Source organism: Saimiri boliviensis, chromosome 11 (assembly GCF_048565385.1).
Source record: "Saimiri boliviensis isolate mSaiBol1 chromosome 11, mSaiBol1.pri, whole genome shotgun sequence".
Taxonomy (NCBI): Eukaryota; Metazoa; Chordata; class Mammalia; order Primates; family Cebidae; genus Saimiri; species Saimiri boliviensis.
In genome coordinates this window covers 91,967,731-91,993,984 of record NC_133459.1, presented here as the reverse complement: position 1 = coordinate 91,993,984, position 26,254 = coordinate 91,967,731, and the positions used below count along the sequence as shown (strand labels likewise).

Sequence of the window (26,254 nt, the reverse complement as noted above, 5' to 3'; positions counted from 1 at the left end):
TGACTAGTGCACAGAAGAGTGCCCAGTTCTGTGATGTTTCCTATTTGACAGATGCTTTGTCTCCAGAAGCATTTATTTATGATCTAACTCAAGGAAGAAAGAAAGAAGTTTGGAGCTAGTCTTTGTGGGATTCAGAAAGAAAAGAAAATTTTTTTCTTAGTAGATTATGATCTCATGAAGTAACACTGCCAGACCATGGATGCAGTATTGGAAAATAAAAAATATAACACCACTGATCTTGGCAAACCTTTTTTATTTTGTGATAAAAATGCTTTCATATAAATTTCATCTTAACTACATTTAGCATGAAACGGAAAAGTAAAAACAAAGTGTGCATTTTCCTCACTATGTTTAGTAAGGAATATGCAGTCATTTTTATTGGTTACTGGGTTTCTCATACAAACAGATATATCACTTTTAAGAGAAATGTACACAAGGAAATAACCATAGTACCAGTTATTAGTGGGGGCCTCTGGGTACATAAACGTGTCCTCCCAAATTGTCATCATACATTCAATGTATTGGTTAGGGTCAAAACCCCCAAACCACCTCTCAACAAAACATTATACCTTTGGTTCTTTACTATGCAAGAATCACAAACTGGCAAATTCAGTAAGATGATGCAATGGATTTAAGCATCATAGCTGACTGCTTACACTGAAATTCTCAGACTCTCTCCCTCCTACCTCTCCCTCCCCAACCATCACATACAGAGGGAGCAAATAAGCAAACAAAAAACCTATCCCCAAAGGCAGGCAGAAGAGGAGTCAAAGAAAGGAAGAATGTATAAAAATAAAAATAAACCAAAAATGGCAGAAGAGGATCTATACATGGCATAAAAGATGTGTCTTGTAAAAACTGAGTCTCCAATTCAGAATCCAAATGAGAAAGTTATTATCCAGCTTACCTTCCCTTTTATTAGATACCACACAATTCAAGAGTTCTTAAAGTCTAAGACATCAGCAAAATGTTTGAAAGGCAGTGTTGTCCTCATCACTGAAACCGGTTGTCTGTAATGACAGCTTTCACAATCCCTTTCTCCAAACCCAAAGGATCCAAATTAAAGTATTCCAAGAAAAAGAAACAAGCAGTTTGGTCCGATATTGTGCTTAGGGAAAAGGGAGGACATAAAATATCCAAGTGGCTGGACCAGCAGCTAATACTTTCAGAAGTGGGGAAGGAGCAGGAGGGCAGGAAGGGGCAGGTATGCTGTGTCCAGAGAGGTCCATGCAGATGGATTCTCTCCGTCTGTGAATAATAAATGGGTCCAAGGGCAGAGAGTCACCATTTGGAATGATAAAATGTTTGTACACTATGAAAGAGGCTGGCAGATTGTTGCCACGTGGAGAGAATAAAGCAGAAAATGAGCAAACTTAATCTGCTTATTTCAGGGCAGAACTAATTATTTTTGTTGGTCCAATAAATTTGAATAGGAGTGAAAAAACCATTTGTAAACTACTATGCCAACAGATTTTTCCATAAGGGGCCACCGACAAACAAATCAGGTAAGTGGGGTGCACTGATGTATATCTGCAGCCATGCAATGAGAACTGTCATCCAAACCAAGAGTCAGGCATCCACCTATTAGTATCTACAAAATGCCCAGGCAGAACTTATTTTGCAGACGTCATGGGCATCACAGCACTGTACAGAAGTGGCAGTGTAGCCAAGGATGAATTATTAACTGGCCCAAGGATAAGAAAAAGAAAACTATTCTTTTTCTACAACTGACTAAGATGCTTTTGGAATTAAAAGAGAGTCAAGGAAATTGCCAAGAACATGGATATGGAGAACGGATTCATGTGAGGGGCAATCATAGTCTGAGCGTGAGAATGACAGCAATGAGTTGTTGTCCACTATCATCTAGAAGGTGACTCTAGGAAAGGAAAACGTTCTGGTGAGTTTCTGTGTTAGTTGCCAAAGGGAATGTCATGGCCACGTCAGAGGAAAGAAATGGTAGCAGGAAAGAGCAAAGGCTGCTATATAGTTCCTCCTTTTCCAACCTTCGTATAGGGCTTACACCCTAGGCAACAAGCCCAACTTCCCATTTCCTTCACTTGAACACAGAAAGTTGTCTTCAGTGAGAACATACTGGGTATACCAGTAACTCAGACCACACAGTGTGAAAGAAAGCTTGGTCAGCAGGCCTTTAAGCAGAAAGATAATCAGGAGGTAGACACTGATCACCTGACAAAAAGAAGAAAACTGTCACTGGGCCCCTTGGGCTAAGGAAAGTTCAGTCCTAAATGGCAAGGGTACAACATTTCAGACATTTTCTTCTGTGGAGATGAAAGGAAAGGCTCAACAATTAAAAGACTAGTTTCATATGCTGAGTGAGTGAGTGAAACAGGCCTAGAGTGCTCAGATCTGGGACAAATGTGTTCCATATAGGCAGTCAACGGAATGCTCGGCAAGAAGGTGGGGGACCTGCAGGTGGGTAACTGCTGCTTGCACAAGTTAGCTTGTCTCTTGGTCATTCTAACATTCTAACCCTTTTTCTGGTTTAAAAAAAGTGGAGAGAATCATAGTAACTAGACTATCAAGGATAAAACTTCACACTGTCCAGGCCCACTCACAGAAAAACAACAGACTCATACCCTTCTTCCTGGTAAAGTTTATATGAAGACCTGCATACAGACAAGAGAAATTAAGGTGCAGCGTCTTGAAGGGATCTCCTGTCCCCAAAATTTGTTCAAGAAAAATATTCTGCTCCCCTTCTTTCTCTAGAAATGATATATGTAGAAGAACACAATACAGTATGTCCATTTGCAAAGGAAACATACTTCAAAGGTTTATGCTGAGAACCACACCAGAGTAACCCCTGTGAGACCCCAAGGGATGCTGGGAAGATGGGAGGGGAAAGGAGGCTGAAGTCTCTTTCATGGGCCAGAATGATTAAAAGCACAAAGGTCTTGCCCTAGTACATGCTGGTAGGGCTACAATCACGGAGAGGTGCAAAATCGAAAGCACCAAATGAAGACAAAAGAAATGTCCAAGGAGGAGAAGATGCATAGGTCAATTCAGGCAGAATTCTGGGGCACAATTCCCAATAGGACTCTAGAGTAGTATCTTCTCATGGATATGGCAGAAGCCCACAGGGTTTAAAACGCAGTCCAAGCTGCAAGAATGTCTCAGCTTCAATAAGCATCCATCTTATTCTCCAAATAGAAGACAGTAAACATGGCCCCAAGGCTTGTATTCATCTTGCATTTCCATGAACTTGTCTTGATTATTAGATTAGAAGGAGCCATGCCCTCAATAAGCCTTGCAGATACCCAGTGAAACTGATGAACTGCTTCTCTTGCATTATGTGAATGATAAGAGCATCTTCTCTTTCCTATCTCTAGACGCTGGCTCCAGAGATTTCTTCATTTCTCTCCCGGATGACCTTCATTTGTTCCTCAGCAGCATTTACAAAAGGCAGTTATGTCTCTGCACTGGAGGCAGCCTCTTTCACGCATAAACCTGCATGTTGTTGTGCGGTGGCTCAGATATGTGTGTCCCAGGTCCCCGCTGACCTCCTCCAGCACCCCCAGGGGTAGGGCTGGTGGTCACATCTGACCAGTCAGAAGCAGAGTGGGGTGATGAACTTGACCACTGGTCAGGAGACTCTGGGGATGGTGTCAGGTAGGGATGCTCACCCTGGAGGTGACCACTGTGACTGGGTGTTCGCTCAGCAGCATTTGAGGAAGCATAACTGTGCTGTGAAGGGGGTGTGGGGTACTTGCCCACAGAGGCTGGGAAAGGATGATAGGCTGGGAGAATGGTCTGAGCTACCTGCCCATCCTGCTGGGGCATCATGGCAGTAGGGAAAGCCATACTGGGCAAACGGGCCATTTCTGGAATCTGGTACATGGTGGGCAGGGGACCCGCAACAGCTGAAGGGCAGGTGGACTGAGGCTGGGGAGCCCCTGCTGGCTGGGCAATACTGCCTTTAGGGATGAGCTGGAAAGTCACAATGGGGGGCAAGGGGTCCCGAGGGGTGGTTATGTGCTTCCCTTCAGGTGGCCTGCTCTGGGGAGCTATGCCAGGGTGGGCGCCCTCAGCTGGAGCCAGGACCATACCAAACATCTCATTGTACTGGGTCTCATTCATCCAATCTGCTGGGACTGGGACTGGATGGAGCCTACCCAAGCTTCCAGCACTGCCACTGCCTGGGGGCACAATGTGGTGGTGGGACAGCAACTGGCTCACTGAGGGAAGCACAGTGCTGGCCCCATGAGCCAAAGGCTGCATTTCATGAAGGTTAGAAAAAGACAGTGCATGCTGGGCATGGACTGGGGCAGGAGGGGCAGCAGCGGCCAACATAGGGTTGGGTGAGGCCTGCAAGATCCCAGGGGATGTAATCATTGGCGAGGATGTGGTGTCAGACACATATGTGTGAGGCGATTCTAGGGAATCAACAGGGGACAGAGTTACAGAACTCTCAGACAGTTGGACCTTCTCACTTACAGACTTCTTCCTCCTACTGCCCTTGGCGTCCTTAGCCTCCTTGGCAAGGTTAGGGAGGCTAGTGGGCATGGTACTCTTGGCACTGGGCCGTCTAGACTTCTTGCCCATTGGGGTGTGCTTCAGGCTGAGGAAAGATCTGTTGGGCCCACAGATGACAGGTGAGAGAGCAGAAGTCAACACGGTGCCTGGAGGGCTTGGGGTCACATTGTATTCATCCAGGAGGCGCACGATGTCGTGGTGCATGCGATCCCGAGCCACATCGCGGGGGAGACGATCCATGTGGTCTGTGATGTCTCGATTGGCAAAATGGTCTAACAGGATCTTGGCTGCTTCATAGCTCCCCTCCCGGGCAGCAAGAAACAGAGGTGTCTCTTCCTACAGAAAAGGCCCATCACAGAACACGTTTATAACACTCGAGAATATAGCAGTGTTTCTCAATCTTTCTTATTATCACCCCCTTAGACATGTTTTCCTAATTATCTTCCCCATGAAATACTAATACCACAGATAGGCTGTGCCTCTACCAATGTACTGAATGTATATCTGTGATTTGTACATAAAAAGATTATTGCACCTCTCCTCAAAAAACAATTTTGCCCCTTGGAGGCAATATCTCTTTAGTTGGGAATTCATAAAATAAAGCATGCCCCTGAGCCGGAGGCTCACTTAAAACAGTTCTGAGCTTATCAAAACAAGGTTCTAATAGGAAAAGGAGTTAGAAATAAGAAAGAAAGGAAGAGAAGAAACTACGGCATTCACAGAACTGGGAAAAATAAGGGAAAGAGTGAAAGAAAGAAGAGACAAAACATGTGCAAGAAAGGACTAAGATAAGAAAACTGAGAGAAGATGAACAAGAGAAGGAAGCAGGACAAAAAACTCAGAGGGAGAAAACCAAACAGGAAAACATCAGGGTACCCAAGGATAGGGGAAAAAAAAAGCAGGAGGGAAAAAAGAAAGAAAACAAGAGAAAAAGAAGTATGAACAGAAGAGACAACCGGAAAAAGGAAATGTCAAGGAAGAGGAAAGGTGTGCCAAGCTATCCACAGCCAGCCTACTGCCAGCTGAGTACTGAGGGCAGAAAGCTCAGTCCTGACACATGCCCGGACAAGCCCAGTGTCCTCATCACACTCTCCAAACCCAGTGTCTGCCCAAACTGCTTCCGTCTTTCTCTATCTATATCATAAGAGAAGCTGTAAATAGAAACAGGAAGGGGCTTATAACTGAGGCAGTGCTACGAGCTCTCAAGCTCAGAGCCCACAGATTGTACCTTGTTGTCCTGCATATCTCGGTTGGCCCCATTTTTCAACAGCAAAAGAGTCGCCTCCACATTATTGACAGCAGCTGCCCAGTGAAGAGCAGATTTTCCTACAGGGAAGAAACATTTTTTTATAAGCAGACATTTCCTACTCCTAGTATAAAGCACCATGACTTGTACAATGAAATCTTAAACTCCCCAGGGATCAGCAGGAAGCAGTTCTCTATAGGAGTCTATAGGAAAAACCAAAGTAATCTCTTCCTTTTCCTCTGTTCTAAAAATGCTTCAGTACAGGTTACCTATCCTGCAGAAGACCTCTAGGTGAAAGGATCACTTGTATAAAGTATTCATACCCACTACACGGCAGAATCCACCCTGTTACATACTGAAGACAAAAACCTATATATTACATGTCAGAATTTATATTGCGAATATCCCACAACTCTACTAGAGAAGTCAGCTCTCATAAATCCTCAAGTCAAGAATGGTATACCTAGGAAACTACACGGGCAAACCTTTCATGTATCTGCTTTGAGGTCCAAGAACCCTCATTAAAAATCCCTCATTTTAATTGGAGATCTCCTACTGGCTTGGATCTCTGAGCTCCACATGTTGAAGGAAGAATGAATGAATGCATGAATGAACGAATGAATGAATCTCCAAGGTACTTGGATCTGAGATAGTTGTTTAAGGGTCATGTAACCATTTCCCTCCTCAGAAGCATGCTTTGGAGGTAAGAATCCGAATCCCTGCCTCTCATTCCTACCATGGTCATCCACTGCATTCACATCTGCTTGGCAGTTGATCAGTTCTGCCACCATTCCCTCCACTGCCAGGCGGGCAGCCAGGATCAAGGGTGTAGTACCATCATTCATCCTGGCATCTAGATCAGTTACTCGGTTGCGAATCAGAATCTAGAAGAGGAGAAAGTACAGAGAAGAGAGTCACCTACATGAAGGAAAATGATGAGACTCAAAGAAGAAACAAGGGCATCACAGCTGAGGCTTATACTGCAGGTTCCTGGGGGGAGCGAAAACCTTGTTATCTTTGTACCCAAGATTCTATCATGATCAATCAACAAATATTTGTTGCATGAATAAATAAATAAACAAACAGGTGCTCAATAAATAAAGTAAAAGGATGAGGCTTCTACTTTCTCAGGAAAGAACAGGGATGCGGGGAAGTATCCCTTTAGTCACAGTGTGCAGCCTAAGGTGATTCAGAATGCTTCCAATTTCCTCATAAGGATAAAATAAACAGGCATCAGGGAATATAATATGAACTCATGTCAAGAAAACTGCCACTGAGCAGCCAGAAGCCCACATAGTCAGGCAAATCCATAAGAAGTAGCTGATACTAGGCAAAGGCTCCTGACCAGGTTTCACTCTCATCTAATCTATGCATTTGGGAGGCATCTTGGCACAACAAATTATCACTGACTAATAATCAGAAGACTGGTGTTATCTGCAGTTGGCTCTATCACTATCTGCCTATATATAGCTAGGTCAGTTTGTCTGCCTCTCTTTTCCTGCTTTCCCCTCTAGCAAGCATGACTTTAATACCTGCCCTGATGTCTCAAATGATTGAATAAATTCAATTAGATATTAGTTCCTTACAAAAGATAAAACATTATAGAGCTACAGGAATTCTTATTATTCAAGTGACTCTTCTCATGTTCTTTACCTGGAAGACACCTTGGGCATCAGCTGCCACTGCAGCATGTAGTGGGCAGCGGCCCATGTTGTCCTGGGCATTGGCATCTGCACCTGCATCCAGGAGACGCTTGGCAGCATCAGCCCGTGAGTAGCGGGCTGCAAGGTGCAGGGCCATCTCACCAGTTCGGTCTGTCTGGGCCTGAAGGCTGGCACCCTGGTAGACCAAGTCTGTGATGATGTTAGCAGAAGAGTCCTCTGCCTCTTCATCTTCGTCACTCAAATCTGAGCTGCCTCCTCGGAGAGAAGCCAACATCAATGGGGTGCAGCCATCTGTAGGAACAGAAAATTCCAGGAAGTACTCAAAAAGGAGAAGGAAGTTAACCCTACTGTTGAAACAGTTCTATTTGAATAAAGTTATTCTTATGGGCAAAGGATTCCCTGTACTTCTTGTAGTAACTGGTTATTAGTTTCACATTTTCCACCTTTTCCTCTGATAACGTCGTTTCTGTAAAGAGTAATGGGAAAGTATGGGTCCTTTTAAGCAGGGGCTCTTCTCTAAGTTAAACAAGTTTTTCTGTTCAAGTTTAAGTGCTGTCATTTTAACTCAAAATTTAAAAATATCTAATACTAATAGAATAATTAATATATGCCTAAGATATTAACTAACTATCCTCTGCTTTGGGATATTATTTTTCTATCCTACTACAATCTAACCCATTTTATCTGCCTGTTTAGTCTCAACACATTGTACATAAAGCAATGTGAAATCCTTCCCTTTCTGAGTTTGTAATTTCTTCATGGCTACATTCCTTAAACATTCATTTCTTCAAGCTGATTTAGAGTCTGTGAAATCGGGAAGGGGTGTATGGCTGGACATGGCAAAGACAGGGACAACAATGTAGAACCAAGGGAAGACATAGCACAGTGAAGAGGGGAAGGCTTCCTGGTGCTGACCTGGGCCCCGGACATTCACGTCCAACACATCCACCTCCTGCTCTGCCTGAGGAGGGGTCAGGGCCAGCGATGGTGTCCTACGGATGTCTGCGGCTTCAAGGTGTTGCTGCGTCCATGGCCGTCGATCGATAGGGTCGTCTTCTTCTGAGAGCAAGGCCTCATCTTCAGCCTGAAGGGGAAAACAAGGTGCTGCTGTGTCCATGGCCGTCCGCTGATGGAGTCATCTTCTTCTGAGAGCAAGGCCACATCTTCAGCTCCCTATCAATCGGGTCGCTACCAGAAACTGCTGGGGAGAACCTGTCCAGAGCCTCTGCCACACCTCCTCAACTCCTACTGTTTTTTCTCTTCCTACTCCTCTACCCCTCCAGAGGATTACCCCGGCCTTGGCTTGCCACTGCTCTCGCACTGTGGCTCCTGCTGACCTCTCCTGCGTCATCTAGACAATTCCCTCCCCACATCCCAAACTCTAGGCTTTAGATCTCCAGAGCACACAATTCTCGCTTTTACCTACCCTCTACCAGAAAGCAAACTTTAATTCTTCTTGTTGGCCCTAAAAAGCATACTCTGCTTAACTGGTCATGTGTTAAGTGCTTACATACCACTACATGGCCACCTCTACCATGAGACTACAAGCTTCTCGAGAGGAGAAAACAAGCTTTGTTCAAGGTTGCTTCCTTGTACTCAACACAGTACCCAACACGTAGTAAGCACTCAGGAAAGACTCTTCAATCTTCAATAATAAAAATTACGATAATTTAAAAGCTGTGGAAAGTAGATAAGGCACATATGCCAACACAACAACTCAAGGAGGAAAGAGTTATTATTACCTGCATTTTACAGGTAAGGATAATTACAAAGAGGTTAAGTAGCTTACCAGCTACTACATGGCAGAGTTTTGGTCTTGAATCCAGTTCTGGTATTAACTAAAGCAATTTTCTTAACCATCATACTCTAGCCATGCATAGCTGTGGATGGAGGGTCTCCTTTTTCATGTTAGTCTCAGCCCAGTCTACCCCTTGCTTTTATAAGGTTTTAGTTTCCTGGGCTCAAGGCATGGAGCCTCCAATGTCAATGATCACTGGCTTTCTTCCGCTGCTTCATTTCATCTTCTCTTATAGAAGGAGAAGTGCCCATAAAGGATGAGGGAGAGATGTGGCCATGAAGAAACTGCCATCTACACACTCCAGTCCTGAGTTGACTACTTGCCAGCATGACACTAAAGGAAGGGGACATGTTTGTTTTAATATTTTTAAAGAGTTATTCTTGAAGAGCATACATAGGTAACCCAAGGTCATCAAATGACCTAAGGATTCCTGCTGTTTAGGAGAACCTAGGATAGTTATTGTCTGGGTAACATATAAAGACTATCACTCTTTCCTCTGTTTCAGGACACTCTGGAGCTAAAGGACAGAAATCTGAAACGTAACCAGGTAATGGCTGACAATGCTGGTTCTACCACCGACACCTCACCTTCACTTTCTTTGGCTGGGGCCCTTCATCATCGACCCAGTGTTCACTTGTTCCAGAACCAATTAGGTTAGCTTCTGAGACTTGCACTGAGAGATTTCTAATATGATTATAAAAAGGAAAAATAAGAATGGCGGTTATGTCATAAACTAACACAGTGGTTCTCAACACTTTCCACCATGACACACTCCCATGGCTATAATACAATTTGGCGGGGTCTTGGCCCAGAGAAGATGGGCAGTACTCTTGTGACATCCCCTCAGCATTCATCCTTTCCCTTCCCACTGAGCGAGAGCTCAAAACAAAAGCGCACCTCAACACAGAAGCTGGGCAGCACTGTAATAATATGCATGGAACAGATGCACCCAGGCTCTGACTGTGGTTTCAGTCACACATAAGGCATTTAGAATCATGGTCAGTGCGAGTAAATGTCCAGAGCTTAGATTTAAAATCATGATTCAACAAGACATGCTTTTCTAGTCATGTATATAAATAGTCTATCCCTATTTATACTGTGAAGAGTGGCTTGCTGGCAATGCCTCTTACTTCAGCCCCACAGCATCCTGTCCCACTGGCTCACGACGCTTGTGATTGCTTGCATCTCGGCGAAGAGTGAAACCTTCAGGCAGCCAGAGAGAGCCATGCTTACGCTTTCGTTTTGCCATGATCACCCCCAGCAGAATAATAAACAGTATGATGACAACAGCAACAGCAAGTAAATAGAGGAGCTGAGTGCGTTCTGGAAGCGGGGATTCACCTGAAAGTCCACAGAGACAGGGAAAGTGTTGAATAAAACATCAACCTCTCCGTGTCAGCATTAGATTCATTTACAGGACAACTTTGACCTCACCAGTCCTGAAAACAGAGGACTGCCTAATGAAAATTATGCCCCCGATTGACACTGTCCCCCCCACCTGCCACCTTTCCCCTTAACACCAGTGCCACTCACTGAAGACAGACACGAGAGGGTAGGATAGGGTCCCCTGTATGGCATGAGAGGCTAGGAGAGCTGCTGCTGCATCCGTGTTCTTGAAGCAGTGGTCTGAGTCTTGAACACACTGGCGGTTGTCAATTTCCAGAAAGACTTTAGAGCTGCCAGATGCCAAGGGAGAAGTGGAGAAGAAAAACAGAAGAGGGCAGGTCAGGCAGAATGTGTCATAAAGGGTGATGGGAGCTTTCCTTCCTCCCCTTCAGCATCAGGTCCCCACTTCTGGGATGCTGCCTTAAGACATAACTCAGAAATTCAGATACTGTCCCTTGAGAGCTTAAACACTAATTCCCACATAGAGGATGTCCCACCTTCCTTAGTCTGGCTGACTGAAGCCTTCCGGCTGAGGCAATGCATGACAAGGTGAGAAGCTCATCTCCAGTGCTTTCCTCCTGAAGGTTTCGGTGGTCTTCTTCTACTCTTTCCTACCTACTCAGTGGTACTTAGTGCTACTTTAGAAACACATCCCTGTGCATTTTTAGTCCTTATTTTCCTTTGTCTATGCATTGTTATCTCAGCTAGCTGGAGGGTTGAAAGTCTGAGAATATACCAACAAAGAGTGAGGTGTGAATGACAGAGCAACTGAAGATCATTACCCGTGTCAAAGAGACATACACTCTAAAGAAGAGCCTTGACGGTTAAGTCAACGATTAATGCAAAAAAAGGAACGTCTGATAAAGGGATTTGAGGCAAGTCTGGCAAAAGGTTGTAAATTCTGGCATCTGAGGAGGCCTTCTAGACATCGTGCTCCTGTGTACCCCAGCCCACTTTTCAGGATCCCAAGATCACGGCACGTCTTTAGACAAACATAAGTACTGGGGTAATGGATTTATCTTAGTGGTGGCCCACTCTATTTGTCTGATCTTTGCATTTCTACAGGTTGAGTTATGACTTGTGCTATATATCAAAGTGCTTGGCTTTATAAAATTAGCCTTGAAGTTCAGAAACCAAATACCTACCCAGCCACCTCCTGTTCTTGTTCAACAGGAAGGGACCTGCGTGTAATCCTCTGTTTCTTCATGGCAGCTGACTTCTCACCATAATAGGGGTATACCATAGGTTCCCCCTTGGAGTCCCGCTTAATGCGCAGGTTGGTGTGAAGCAGGGTGCCCAGTGCCCGCAAGAAGCTGCGAATGTCCTGGAGCAGTTGTTCAGGTGGCAACAACACCACAATAACCAGGGTACCCTCTGCCAGGTTCTCAGGCTGGTCAGCAGCACAATCCAGCCCATCCCAGCCACACTCCTCACTGTTGCACCCCTGGTCACAGTGGTTGTCTTTGAAGTGGTCTGCACAGTATTTGTCATACCTAGGTCAGGAGAAGCAGAGAACAAACAAAAGGGCTCAGACTAGACTCGAGCTCTATTTGGTTTTACATTTGGAACTACTGTGGATTTTCCTACCCATTTTATTGTGGCTCCTATCAGGACCCAAATGCCCCATGAAACCTTCTTTGCATCTCCTATCCCTGACATCATAGAGTACATATAGTATACACCACTTATCCTTGTTGAGTACTTCCTAAATGAAGAACAACACTGTACTCGCTACGCTGCAGGAGCTTAGGGGCTCCCAGGCAGCTTACAATCCTGTTAAGTCAGGTTTTCAAACAAAGCTGCATTTATGAACAAAAGTCAACCTGGTTCATGCTTTCCCTACTTTGTATCCACTGTCCCCAGTAAGGTAACAATGGGCTTTAGGAAGTGAAAGATGCCTCTAGAAACTTGATAAATGGCCCTAAACCATTGAGAATTGCCATACAGAGAACCATATTAATATGATCCATTTCTTTCCCTTTCAAGAGTGAATCCCAACTATAAAAGGTAAAAGCGAGTGGTTATGTCCTTACAGGACACCATATCGTACTTGTACAGTCTCTTTCAATATTTGCAAAAGGAATCAGAATCTAAATGATTTGATGTACAAACTATTTCATCTATACTCTCCTCTCCTCATCCCCTCCCCCTTGATATTTGTACTAACTGGTACAACTTTTCATGCCAGCTCAATCAAAAGATTAGGAGTCAATGAAATAACTTGCCTTGGCAAGTTCTTTAACCCCTGGGCCTAAGTTCTCTCACCTATGAAAGAATGTTAGTAATACCAATGCCTCACAGGCTGTCGAGAATTAATTGGGATTAAATTCGACGGAATGGCTAGTTAATAGGAAAGTTCCTACCTAAACCATACAGCATCTTATAACTGTAACAATGAAGACCAGGAGGGGTCACAGGCCTAATCTAATTCATGCTTCCAGATAAATCTGGCTGGGGAAAAACAGTCTTAGGGAAAGAAATGGGGTGAAGAGAGAGATACAGACCTTTCCATCCATCCTGCGGGCAGGTTATGTGAGAGGCTGCCTGAAGTGGGAAACACCACTTCCAAAAGTTATATTCCCCAGGAGGTCACGAAGGCAGCAGGTGAGAAGGCAGAGATAGGCAGAGAGAGAGGGTCATTATGCAATGAGCATTCCTGGCCCTTTGTCAGCAAGGGAGAGCACAGGATAGTGTGCGATGGGACAAGGCTGGCACCATCTGAAAAGCAGAGGCAGCTTAGGCTGAAGCACTGGAGTGGTTAGGAGCAAGAACCAGAAACTGAAGTGTGTTAGTGACAGTCCCCTTCAGCTTCTGGAGAACGTGAAGCCCTTACTTGCATGTCTTGCTGTTCCCCTGGCATTCAAAGTTGTCAAACAGGCACTCGGCCGTGTTGCACAGCTCATCACATTGGTTGTTGATATAATCCCAGCAGGGAAGTGGGGAGGAGCAGTTGGCCCAGGGGTTCTCCATGGTGAGAGAACAGTCACCCCCATCCCACTGGCAGGCGTGGCTGTTGCAGGCCTCATCACAGACGCCATCCCGAGCTTTGTCAGCACAATATTGGCTCAGACAGGTGGCAGGAGGGGTGCTGGGAGGTGCCGTGTAGAGTTCACAGAGGCTGCCCCAGAATGGAGGGGTGCACTGGCAGGAGTAAAAAGGAGGCTGGCGCTGAGGGTGGCAGCTGCCCCCGTGCTGGCAGGGGCTACTGGCACAGCCTGACTCACAGTCCTGGGGGTTGGGGCAGAAGCAGCGGGGTCCAGAGGCGGTGTGCACACACTGCTCCCCTTTCTTACATTTCACTTGTCCACAGCTGCTCTGGCATCTTGCCCCGGAAAATCCCTGTGGAAATCAGTGAGGAAATAAGGATGGCATTGGTAGGGAAACAGTCACATTGGAAGTTCTGGGTTTCTAGAAAACCTCCACATTTCACTCCTTTCTGTACTTCCTGCTCAGCCCAAGCCAAGGTTACTAGACAGGTTTCGTTTCGGTATCTCCCCGGGCATAGGGATCTCTTGTTTGGGGGAGGTTTCAGCCTCTGGCAATGATAAAAGAGTAGGTATAGCAAATAGCTAAAATTAAGCTTCCCTCTAGTTTAAGAGACAACTTGCTTCCAAATTGTTCCTGCTAAAGAATGTCAGCAGAGCAGCATTTCCACCAACTCTGGCCCAACCTGGGCAGTGAGACGACCTTTCAGCATGGGGCCAAGAAGTTAAAAACATCAGCCCTATTATCAAGGGGGCATTCCACCACTTTGTGTGGTTTTCCCTTAGTTTTTCTTAAGACCGACAGTCATGGACTGGGAAGCTCACTGTTTCAGGAAGTGTCTAAACAGTTCTTTTTATTTAATTTGGTTGTTTTTTGTTTTGTTTTGTTGCTTATACACAGCTTTAAATGGAAAAACCCAAGCACTTTCTTCTGAAAGAGCTAAAATGGAGAAATTTCATTTCGAAGCTTGATAAAACCAGGTTTGATCTCAGTTTTGTCACAGATGTTGTATGGAAGACAGAATGCCCCTTATGAGCAACAGGGCACTTACCGGGGGACAACGGCAAATGAAACCATCAGGCATATTGCTGGCCACAGCACAAGTCCCTCCATTCAGGCAGGGCATCTGGGGACACACATCGATGAAGGTTTCACAGTGCCGGCCTCAGAAAATAAAAAGGGGTTTTAAAAGGCAGAAGTAGTCATTGCAAGTTACTGACCAAACTTTGCTGGGACAGGAACTAGGTGGAGCAAGGGTGTGAGAGTTCAGTTCTAAGCCTGTGGTAATCTGAGCAAAGGAAGGAAACACTCACTGGATCTCCACATGACTGGCCCATCACTGGCTCATGCCAGTCCCTTACTCTGTCTTGCCTACACAGTAAGCACCAACTCACACAACAGGATGGGTGAGAAAGGTGACTTAAATCCCCTCAAAAAACAAGAAATCACACTTCAGTTTTTTGAAGTCACTTTACATTTCATAAGTTTGAGGAAACAGTTAAAAAACCATGCACCGCATTTTGTTAATGTCATCTACTTCATAGGAGAGGCGACACCAGGCCAGTACCAGGCCCATATATTTAAATGGTGATTTGCAGTACAGAGAATTTTCATCTGTGATATACCTCATTGAAATCACTTTGTGGCCTTTCTGTCACCTAACTGGTATTCCCTAAAACGCAGCTTAAAGGCTGAGGCAGGAGAATTGCCTGAACCCAGGAGGCAGAGGTTGCGGTGAGCCGAGATCGCGCCATTGCACTCCAGCCTGGGCAACAAGAGCGAAACTCCGTCTCAAAAAAAAAAAAAAAAAAATTTTCCTGAAGTAAACTTCCTCTAGGAATAGTTCTAAAACAAAAGGCCCTGGGGGCCACTGCTGTAAGACAAAGAATGAGGCAACTGCAACCATGGAGGAGACGAGGGCACCGCATGGCTGGGACTCGTGGCCAACAGCAGGAGATAGGCCCCATCTGGCCTGCAGTCACTTAGGAAAGAAAAGGTAGCTTTGAAAATGAAGTAGAAATAGTAATTTTTTGGCCCACCAGATCAAGCAGCAAGAGGTATAAATGTTTGTCTCTTTAAATCACAGCAGCAGCTGCTAACCAAGAGCAGCCACCACATGGACACAGCTTGGTGGACCACCAGTCCCTCACTGTTTATCTCTGCCACAGCTTCCGACAATAATTGTTCTCAATGTGTTCAAGGGATTTTTTTTTTTTTTTCATTCACAAATGTGGAAAATGCAGTAACACGACTTCCTGGCTATGGGATACTAATTCAAAACGGTCTCCATTCCTTCCTTCTCCTCCTTCCCCCTTACTTTGTAAATGTTTGTCAGTGTTCCCAGAGAAAAAAGCCTCAGAGCCAGTCAAAGAAACAGGAGCCAGTTTTGCTTCTTTGGCCTCCCAAGTGCAGTTTGGCCAATGCAAGGCTGTGGACAGATTGTTCATACTCATTCTGTCCCATATTGCCTCAATAGTTATGAAGTTCATAATCGATTACTGCTCTTTTGATGTTAGTGTATCTAGGGAATTTCCATACTGCAGAATCCCTCTCATTCTTCATACAATTCCAAGATTGTAGGGCAGTATATCTTTAGCATATCTTTTCCTTCCTGGAAGGAAAGATGGCTGGAGATGGGCTCAGGATGTAGCAGGTTCAGCTTGATGAATTGTTTGTAAATAGACAATTACAGCCTATTTTCTGACTGCCAAGGAACCTGATCATACCGTCACTATAAGAAATACAACTACAGACCCCAGGAAGTGCATTGTAAATTTCAAATCTGAGTATCCTGCCACATCTAGATACAAATAACTATTTTAGTTTCCAAAAGTCCCCATGCTGCCCTCTCCAGAAGTAATTAGTAAGTCCTTGTGATAAGACCCCTATTCTGAGGCAGGGTTAGGTCATCTTCATGCCCTGTGATGAAAGAAAGAAGCTTGAGAACAGACTAAGAATATGATCAAGCCTTCACTGGGCAGGGCGTTACTTGTGACCACTGCAACTTTTCATTTCATACCCGCATCAACTGATCCTTGGTTAAACACATTTGAATTTGGACCTGCTCCCTTTAAGTATCTAAGCAGGGTCCTAAGCTTCTCTGAGTCTTAGGGGTAGAAAGAACATGGTGTCAGGAACTACCCGGTAATTCAAGCTATTATATGTCAAAGGAGGCAGGATGAAGAAACCAGAGTTAGACGTAAGGTTCCTTAAAACAAAATGTCATTTTCTTCAGATGAAGAGAGTTCTGTGAATGAATGGTGGTGATGGTGGAACAGCAACGTCGATGTACTAAATGCCACTAAACTGTTTATTTTAATTCAGATGGTAAATTTTAGGTCTTGGATGTTTTGCCACAATTAAAAAGTGTTATATCATTCACTACTTTCAATATACATTTTTAAAAGTATTCCTGCTATAGCATTATATAATCAATGCACAACAAAAGAATCCCTAAGGAAAAATTAAAGGTAGACACTGATTATAACCTCTATGTAAAGTAGGGTAGGAAAAAAAACTGGCTTTTAAAAATTAAGCTGCTGTTGTTTTTCTTATATAAGAAAAGCTTCACTCGGGTCTGGGACAAGTCACAGGGCCCAATTTGCTCACTAAAACCATCCACCAAGGCAGAGTGGCCAGGAGGCTAGAGAGCTTCTCACCAGTGAAGGCGCTACGACAAACACACAGGTAGTCATTGGTGAGCTGGATACAGTCCAGGCTGCCCTCAGAGCTGCAGGGGTTGGAAAGGCACTCGTTGATGTCTCCCTCACAACGTTCCCCAGCAAAGCCAGGCAAGCAGTGACAACTGTAGCCTCCAATCCTATCCACACACTGACCACCATTAAGGCAATGGGGACCCCCGGCACAGTCATCAATGTTCTCTTCACAGAGTAGGCCTGGAGGAAAGAGAAGAGGTACAGAATTATGAAAAGCCTTTGAACCTGCTTTCCGGCAAGGGATAACCACCCCTGCTGACATTTTCACAATGAATCAGATTATACTCCTCAATCGGGAGTGGGACCTTGCAGTTGGGCAGGGCAAAGCACAATCTTTATTCATGACAGCCGTCATCCTTCCGGTGAGTTGTACGAGTAAAGGAAAGAACCTGCTAGGGCTCTACATGTACTCTCCCACGCGATCCGGTGAAGTAGCACCCAATGGTGTAGGTCCTATTATTTGTCCCGTCTCAAAGACAAGGAAACTGGAGCTCAAGAGAAACTCAGTAATTTTTCCAAAGTATAATCCAAAATATAAAAATAGTTCAAAAAAAGAACATAATAAATACAGTCATGCAACCGCATAATGACATTTTAGTCAATACGGGCAGCATATACAACAGAGGTCCCATAATGAAGCTGAGGCTGATAAATTCCTGTTGCCTAGTAACATCACAGCTTTGTAATGTCGCAGCACAATTACTTTTTAAGTAAATTCAGTGCAGCTTAGGTGTACAGTATTTACAAAGTCTACAGTAGTGTATAGTAATGTCCTAGGTCTTTACATTCATTTACCACTCACTGACTTACCCAGAGCCAATTCCAGTCCTGCAAGCTCCTTTCATGGTAAATGCCCTATACAGGTGTACTATTTTTTATCTTTTATATTGTATTTTTACTGTATCTTTAAAATTTTTCACTGTACCTCTTCTTAAATATGTTCAGATACATAAGGACTTACCACTGTTATAATTGCCTACAGTATTCAGTTCAGTAAAACAAGGTGCAGGTTTGGAGCCTAGGTTAGTAAGCCATGCTCTCTAGGTTTGTGTAATTACACTCTATGATGATTATACAACAATGAAATTGCCTGAGGACATATTTCTCAGAATATATGCCCACTGTTAAGTGACCCTGGACTATACATAGATTATGTAAAAATATTGGTAAGCATTGGAGTTGAATTTTGAATGATATACATTTGTAAGTTTTATAATCACTGGCTTTTTTCTGTAATACTGTGTAAGTGCACTAATGCTTTTTATTTAACAAAAATAGACATAAATTTCCTGCTGAGATTTCAAAAGTTATTCCATTTAAAATAGGACTCATTTACTATAGATGTAAATGAGCCATCTAGTATGAGTATCTGCATATGGTGTCTTAGAAAGAGACAAAAGAAATCAATACCCGTTCTAGAAATTATTCTATGATTAATTCAAAAAGGTACAAAGCAGCGGGGTACAGTGGTTCACACCTGTAATCCCAGCACTTTGGGAGGCCGAGGTGGGTGGATTACTTGAGGTCAGGAGTTCGAGACTTGGTCTGGCCAACATGGTGAAACACTGTCTCTACTAAAAATACAAATATTATTTGGGTGTGGTGATGCATGCCTGTAATCCCAGCTATTTGGGAGGCTGAGGCAGGAGAATCACATGACCCAGGAGATAAAGGCTACAGTGAGCCACGGTCACGCCACTGCACTCCAGCCTAAGTGTCAGAGAGAAACTCTGTCTCAAAAAAAATTTTTTTTAAAAGTACAAAAGAAAACAGTTCTGTATTCCTAACACTTGCATTGTAACAAACTAACAAACACAAGATTTTTTTTTAAATGTAAAATAAGGCCCAATTTTCAATAGCAATTACCAAATTGCCAAAGATAAAATACCTAGGAATAATCTTAACAAGAAATGTGTTAAACCTATATGAAGACAACTTTAATACCATCCTAACAGACACAAAAGAGACTTGAATAAGTGGAAAGACGCACCAGGATTTAGTTAGCAAGACTCCTCATCATAAAGTTGTTAGTTTTCCCTATACTGATTCATAAATTTAATTAGACCCTGATAAAAATTACCAATACGAATTTATTAACAGACAAGCTGATTATAAAATTATGTGAAAAATGAACTGTAACCATAACCAGGAAAACTATGAAAAAGATCCTTAATAATTGAAACAGAATGTTAGTGGTGAATTAATAGAATAAAAGAGCAAAAAAGAAAGTCCAGAAGAACAGCAAAAATACACATGGGAATTTAGAATTTGGCAAAGGTGCCATCTCAAATCATTACATAAAAATCAAAATATTCAGGGCAGGCGCAGTGGCTAACACCTGTAATCCCAGCACTTTGGGAGACTAAGGCAAGAGGATCATGAGGTCAAGAGTTCAAGACCAGCCTGACCAAGATGGTGAAACCCTGTTGCTAATAAAAAGTACAAAAATTAGTTGAGCATGGTGGCAGGAACCTGTAGTCCTAGCTACTTGGGAGGCTGAGGCAGGAGAATTGCTTGAACCCGGGAGGCTGAGGTTACAGTCAGCCGATATTGTGTCACTGTACTCCAGTCTGGCCAATAGAGACTCCATTTCAAAAAAAAAAAATTCAATAAATGTGTATTAACAAATGAGTAGCCACATGGAAAAAATACTTGAGGAAAACAGAATTTCTTTACAATCTTCAAGTGTATAAGACGTTGCTAATTACAACTCAAAATCCACAAGCCATTTTAAAAATGATAAATTCAACTTGATTAAAAAAGTAAAAGTGTGCACTAAAAATCACTATAAAGAAAATCAAAAGATAAAAACAATATAGTGGGAAAATATTTGTACTTTATATCATTGACAGCCAATTTCCACAAAACATTATATCAACAACTTAATGGGGGAAAAAAGACATGCATGAACAGAGAAACTGCAGCAAAAGGAAAAAATGATTCTTAAATGAAAAGATATTTTTCCACCTTAAGAAGCCAGTATGCTGATACATTGCAATTATTAAAATTATAAATGCATATATTATCCAATCCAGCAATTCTATTTCTGAAAATTTATTTTACCAATACACATATATGCTTGCAAGATAACTGAAATATCTATCATGATGGCACTGGGTAAGCAAAATATGGCATGTCTGTACAGGGAATTCTGTAGCTATAAAAAATATTGAGTAAGTTCTATATTTTGTTATGAAAGTATCTCCAATTAAGTTAAAAAAATCAAGTGCAAAAAATGTCTAATATTCTATCTTCAAAGTAAAAAGTAAAGGAAATAAAATATCTTTGTATTTGGCTTCTCTCTACATAAAGAAATTCTGAAGGATACATCTTTTTTAAAACTCTAGAAAGATACACAAATGACTAAAAGTGGTGATTACATGTTTGTGGGAGAGGGAAAATTTATGCTGAGGAAAAGAAATAGGTATAAGAAGAAGTATTTTCACTGTATACTTTTCTGTGTATAAATACATTTTTTGTTTATATGTTTAGATGCATATCTTACCTTATACATAGAGTAAATTGAAAACAAAAAAGTAAAAACAAACAGAATCCCGTATATGCTCCCTGTCTCAAACAATATTTGATATTTAGGGACTGCTAGTAAAATGAGCATAAATGTATATTTCCCCATCAGAATGGAACCACCAGTAATAAATAGACCTATCAAATGAGAGAGAACTCAACGGACTGAAGCAAAGTAGTAGGAAGAGGCAGAATTTTTACAGTTAACACTTTACCTAGGGGACTAGAGGGACACCTAGGCAAAGATCCAAGGCTTATGAATATGGTGGCAAAAACACACACTGTGATAACTCTCATAATAGGGTTACAGGACTTTAGAGTTTCCTGAAATGTTTACCAATGGCCAGAGAAGTTAAGTCAGGATAAAAAAAATACTGTTTTACATACCTAAACCAGCACACATAGTATAATAATCCAAGGAATTGTAGGTGGGATAAACTCAAAGAAATTCATACCTACATATCACAATCAAACTATTAAAGAAAGAATCTTGAAGGCATCAAGAGAGAAGCAATGTATCACATATAAGGGAGCCTCACTAGGATTAACACATGATTTCTCACTAAAATCCATGGCTGTCAGAAAGCAGTGGGATGACATACTCCAAGTGCTGAAAGAAAAACACTGTCAATGATAATAGCGAAATGAGTATTCTAAGCCATCTTCAACACATGGTTAGAAGCGACAAAAATTTTGTTTCCTTCTGAAATGATCCATTCTGGGACTGGACATGTCTAATTAATAAAAAGCTCATGGTATAGCAGTGATTTTAGAGTTTGATGAATACCCATGTACTCTTCCATATTTCCTAGCCTCCCTTGAAGTCAGGGAGACCATTTAATAATTCTGATCAATATACTGTGAGGGACAGTGATGTGTGTTGCTTCTAGACTGAGCTAGTGAAAGCTGGTATATGAACCTTTCAAACCACATACCTAAAACACAAAGAAAGGTAGCTCAACACATATTCAACTTTACTTGAGTGACAAAGTCACTGTTATATTAAGCTCTGAGATTTGAGGTTTAATTAGCTGCTATATCTTGGAGTTTGATTCCACTGAAGCACATGCTGAAATCTGATCTCCAGTGTTGGAGGTGGGGCCTAATGGGACCTGTCTGGGTCACTGGAGCAGACCCTTCATGAATGTCTCAAGGTGTGTCCTTGAGACAATGAGAGCATTCTCACTCTGTTAGTTCCCATGAGAGCTGGTTGTTAAAAAGAGCCTGGGATCTCCTCCCCTCTCACTTGCTTCATCTCTTGCCATGTGTTCTCTGCACACACTGGCTCCTCTTCACTTTTCACCATGAGCGGAAACAGCCTGAAGCTCACACCAGAGGTAGAGGCTGGCACCATGCTTCCTGTACAGCTAAATATACCTCTTTTGAAAAACAAATTACTTAGTCTCATGTATTCTTTTACAGTAACAGAAATGAACTATGATAATAGTGATCACCAGAACTGGAGCTTGTCCTAACCAGTATAATTGTTCAAAGGAACAATTAGTAATGAATTGGAATTAATTTTTACTCAACCATTGATTTCTAGAATAAAGAACAATTCTCCTTTCAGCATGACAATTCTTCAAATACTTAAAGATTGTTTCTCCTTAGTTTTTTCTTTCCATTAACCTCATTCGTCAATAACCAGCCTACTAGTAGGGTACTCTCCTATTTTAATTTAATCAAACTCTGGTATCTGGGAAGGCACATGATCCAAATTTATTGACACAAAGCTCTAAGGCAATACAAATACTTATACTTCTCTGGCATTCTAATCTCTTTGACACTAACAAGAATGAATTTCTCACCAGTGTGGATAGCCATTTACATTTTCACAGGTTTCTTAGAGTAGGCCCCAGCACAACTAGATGCCTTCTAACCAACAATACTCTAAGCTCTTTCCAAGGGATCGTTCAAAAGCAGTGTCAATGTTCACAGCAGAATGAAGGCCCTACCACTTAGTTCAAAAGCAGCAGTAATGCCCACAGCGAATGATGGCCCCATCACTCACAGTCCAGGGTTGCGTCTCTCATCTGGCCTTACTGCAATTCCTAAAGCAGAATCTTATGCCATCAATATCCTCACCTGAGGTTATAAAAATAATAGCAGATATTTTCATTTCATTCATTTCCCCACCTTATAGAGTCAGGAACTGGCTAATTTAAAAAATACAAAAGCAGGTAAATGTAAATTGTTTATTTTAGAGGCCATTAGTTGCTTTTCCTCGAAGCAACAAGAAATCTTACTGACCAGGCTAATTTTTTTATAATGTTCTATCAGTTCCTTAGTCTGTGTTTCGTGGAGTATAAGATGCCAAACAAGATGAAACCTTGAACATAAATCACAACATCAGAGCTAGCAGGAGATGAAAGAATAAAATGGCTTGAATTACTAGGATGCAGAACTAAATGCTTGGAATGAAGCTAGTCTTAATATCTTTAATTTTATAAAATCTCCTGACTGCTAAGAAAGAATTTATAAATTAGACAGTGCCCTGGATGGAAAATGGGTAAGGATGATTTCGTACCCCGACTGCCTGGTGGGCAGGAGCACTTGAAATGGTTCACAAGGTCAATACAGGTGCCTCCATTCTGGCAGGGCTGATTCTGGCACTCATCCACTTCATACTCACAGTTGACACCCTGGTAGCCTGGGACGCACTGTCATGAGGAAGCAAAAAGGACAAGAAATATTGGAACGTTACTGGCAACAGACCATGAGAGCAAGTCAGATCTGAACATTTCTGTGACTCTCTCCCACCTCCCCGCTTAGATTTTGTATGTTTCTCTGGAACCATTACACTCTCTGCTAATCCTTCCATGCAGGGACAGACAACCTGCAGCTTACTGGCATTTATCTACTCCTCTTCCGGTTGAAAAAGGTGCATTAAAAGGAGGGCAGGGACTGAATACTCTGAAGGATATTTCAGATTTGACTTGTGTGCAAAACTTTTGTTCCTCCTGTGTACAAGTTCCCTCATCTTTAAAATACACATTTCTTTGTATGTGATGAGGACCCTATGACTCAGTCAAAAGGCATATGTGGATGGTAGTATAGACATGCATTTACTGATCTTCAGATTTAGGAAACTGTTATGTATGAGAAACTGGTTGAGACAGGGGTAGTAGGGTAGAGGGAGGTAGAGCAGGCTGGCTAGGTATGGTGGATGTAGGGGTTGGAGGGATTTCAGGGATGATCAAGAAAAAGGATATGGCTGTGAGGTAGCTTTATTTGGACAATGCTTTGACAGGTTTGCACGTGGGAGAAGTTCCTATAGCATGAGACCTTCCAGAGGGGTAGGTGGGTAAGGGGAAGACAGTAAGTAAACTCTGGGAAAGAAGGATCAGAAGAAGGAGTCTAGGTGATGTTACTCAGCAGCCAGTGGCAGGAATCTCTGAGTCAGAGAGCTCCAAAGGCCAGCATCAGTCTGGGATCTGCATGGCCCCAAGGTTTATTGGGGCCATGTCAGCCCAGACATTAAAACAGTGACATGTCCCTTGATGACACATACTTCCTCAAATATATACATGAAACTTTAGTGTGATGCTATGGGGAACAGGATGAGCAACATTTTTTTTTTTTGAGAGAGAATTGCAAGTTGTCTGATTAATAATTACATACAAAGGTGACAGGGGCCAAAGGGACATTCCACAAAGCAGTTTTTCCTATCTCAGCTGCTATTCAGGGAATTGTAGACTGCTATGTTGGGTGGCCCTGTAGAATTCACCCTGGTAGTGACTGTTCGCTCTAAATCCTAAAAGCAACCATAAGGAGCTGGGATGGTTCCAGATGCCTTTAAAAATATCTTACTAGGGCCATGTTAACTTATGGCATAGAGAGGCTGAAAGAAACAGTGGTAAACACTATGATGGGGACTGAAAACATCTATAAACTATAAATACAAGATGGAAGCAGCTAAATTCAATATACCAGGCTCAAGACAGTTGTACAATCTCCAGGGATTGTACATGACTTCTGCCTGCTCAGTGTCCTCACCTCACATCTGTATCCACCAATGAAGTCACTGCACGTTGCCCCGTGATGGCAGGGGTTGGATGCACACTCATTGAGCTGCTCCTCACAGTAGCTCCCAGTATAGCCCAGGGGACACTGACAGTAATGCGTGTTGCCAGCATTGATGCAGACACCTGAGTGCTGGCACAAGTGTTCAACAGGCACACCTGGGAAACCCAGTGAGGAAGAAATGTCATAGAAGAACACATGACACATACAGGGTTCAGACCAACCAATGAGCAAATAAATCTAAACTGCTTGAAACATCAAATCTTATTCTTATCTGTTTCTTCACACCCTCAGCACCAGATGCATATTAAAAATAAATAAACCCTCAAAATAAAATATGCCTTAGTTCCATCTCAAATACATTTCTTCTCAGAATCTCGGAACCTATTCCTCTACCTTACACCTTCTGTCTTGAGCCCTTTCCCCAGAGCCCTGCTAACCCATTACTATCTGCTCTTCTCTCTTATCCCACAAAAATGATACCTGCTCTAAATGCCACTGGTCAGTCAATATTTCAGCGAATGACCTGAGCCCAAGGGAGCAAAGCTTACCTCTGCTGGAGGCCGCTATGTCACAAGAGACATTGGGCACGTCACAATAAGCACCAGCCCATCCAGATGGACACAGGCACCGGGACTCTGCTTTTTCCTGAACACAAGTACCTTTGTTTTTACATGGAGACTGGCTACAGAGGTTCACCAGGGTCTGAAACAGAGGAGGCGTGTACATACATCAAAATTCAAATACGAGAAATGAAGAAAAGAAGCTACACTGTGTTACAAGAAATCAAAGAAAAGCACACTGATTAGAAAGAAAAGAGAGCCTTCATCTAGTGAAAGAGCGCTTAAACATGATTCAGTGTTCCAAGATACACCTAACCATTTTTATGTACCATAAGTCTTCACTAAATGTCATTATTAGGTTCTTGGAAACTGACTTTAAGCACAACGATATATAAGAAAACCAATTTTACCACAGTATAATTGATATAAACAAGAGTTAAGTTTGTATACTTATTTCTGGTCAAAAAAAATCATTAGGCTTAAAATTAACACCCACTTCTAATATTAAACATTGAAATAAACAAACTATACATTCATGTAAGAAAGATTAATAAAAACAAGATAATTATTTATCCAATTTTTGGTGAATCTGTCATAGTAGTCCTAGTGGTGGTCAAATCAAGGAATAAATGTTTACGAAGCAAAACTGTCAGCACCTCTTACACACCACACAGTTCAGAAAGCAACACTAACCAATATAACAGGCTTGCTGGGTGCTTTTGTACCACATTGTTTATTGTTGTGCACTTGCATGAGTATTATAGGCATTATGAGTTTTAGTTTTATAATAATTGGTATATTCATTTATTTTCTCCTTTTTTTGGGAAAAAAAGAAAGAAAAAAGAATGAAAGAGAGA

The 26,254-nt window shown here is 42.5% G+C and overlaps 1 protein-coding gene across 1 annotated transcript in view; it reads right to left on the bottom strand.

Moving 5' to 3' along the window:
- Window positions 1-236: 236 nt before the first annotated feature.
- Window positions 237-26,254, bottom strand: part of NOTCH2 (notch receptor 2) — a 176,672-nt gene continuing 150,654 nt past the window's right edge. Inside the window, 15 exon segments of the mRNA XM_003944788.4 lie at window positions 237-4,827; window positions 5,720-5,817; window positions 6,474-6,621; window positions 7,391-7,692; window positions 8,317-8,485; window positions 9,787-9,883; window positions 10,330-10,540; window positions 10,733-10,875; window positions 11,731-12,078; window positions 13,419-13,924; window positions 14,622-14,734; window positions 17,230-17,466; window positions 23,339-23,471; window positions 24,808-24,992; window positions 25,386-25,539. Of these exon segments, the coding sequence (XP_003944837.2) occupies window positions 3,454-4,827; window positions 5,720-5,817; window positions 6,474-6,621; window positions 7,391-7,692; window positions 8,317-8,485; window positions 9,787-9,883; window positions 10,330-10,540; window positions 10,733-10,875; window positions 11,731-12,078; window positions 13,419-13,924; window positions 14,622-14,734; window positions 17,230-17,466; window positions 23,339-23,471; window positions 24,808-24,992; window positions 25,386-25,539 (4,218 nt within the window). The 3' untranslated portion in view covers window positions 237-3,453.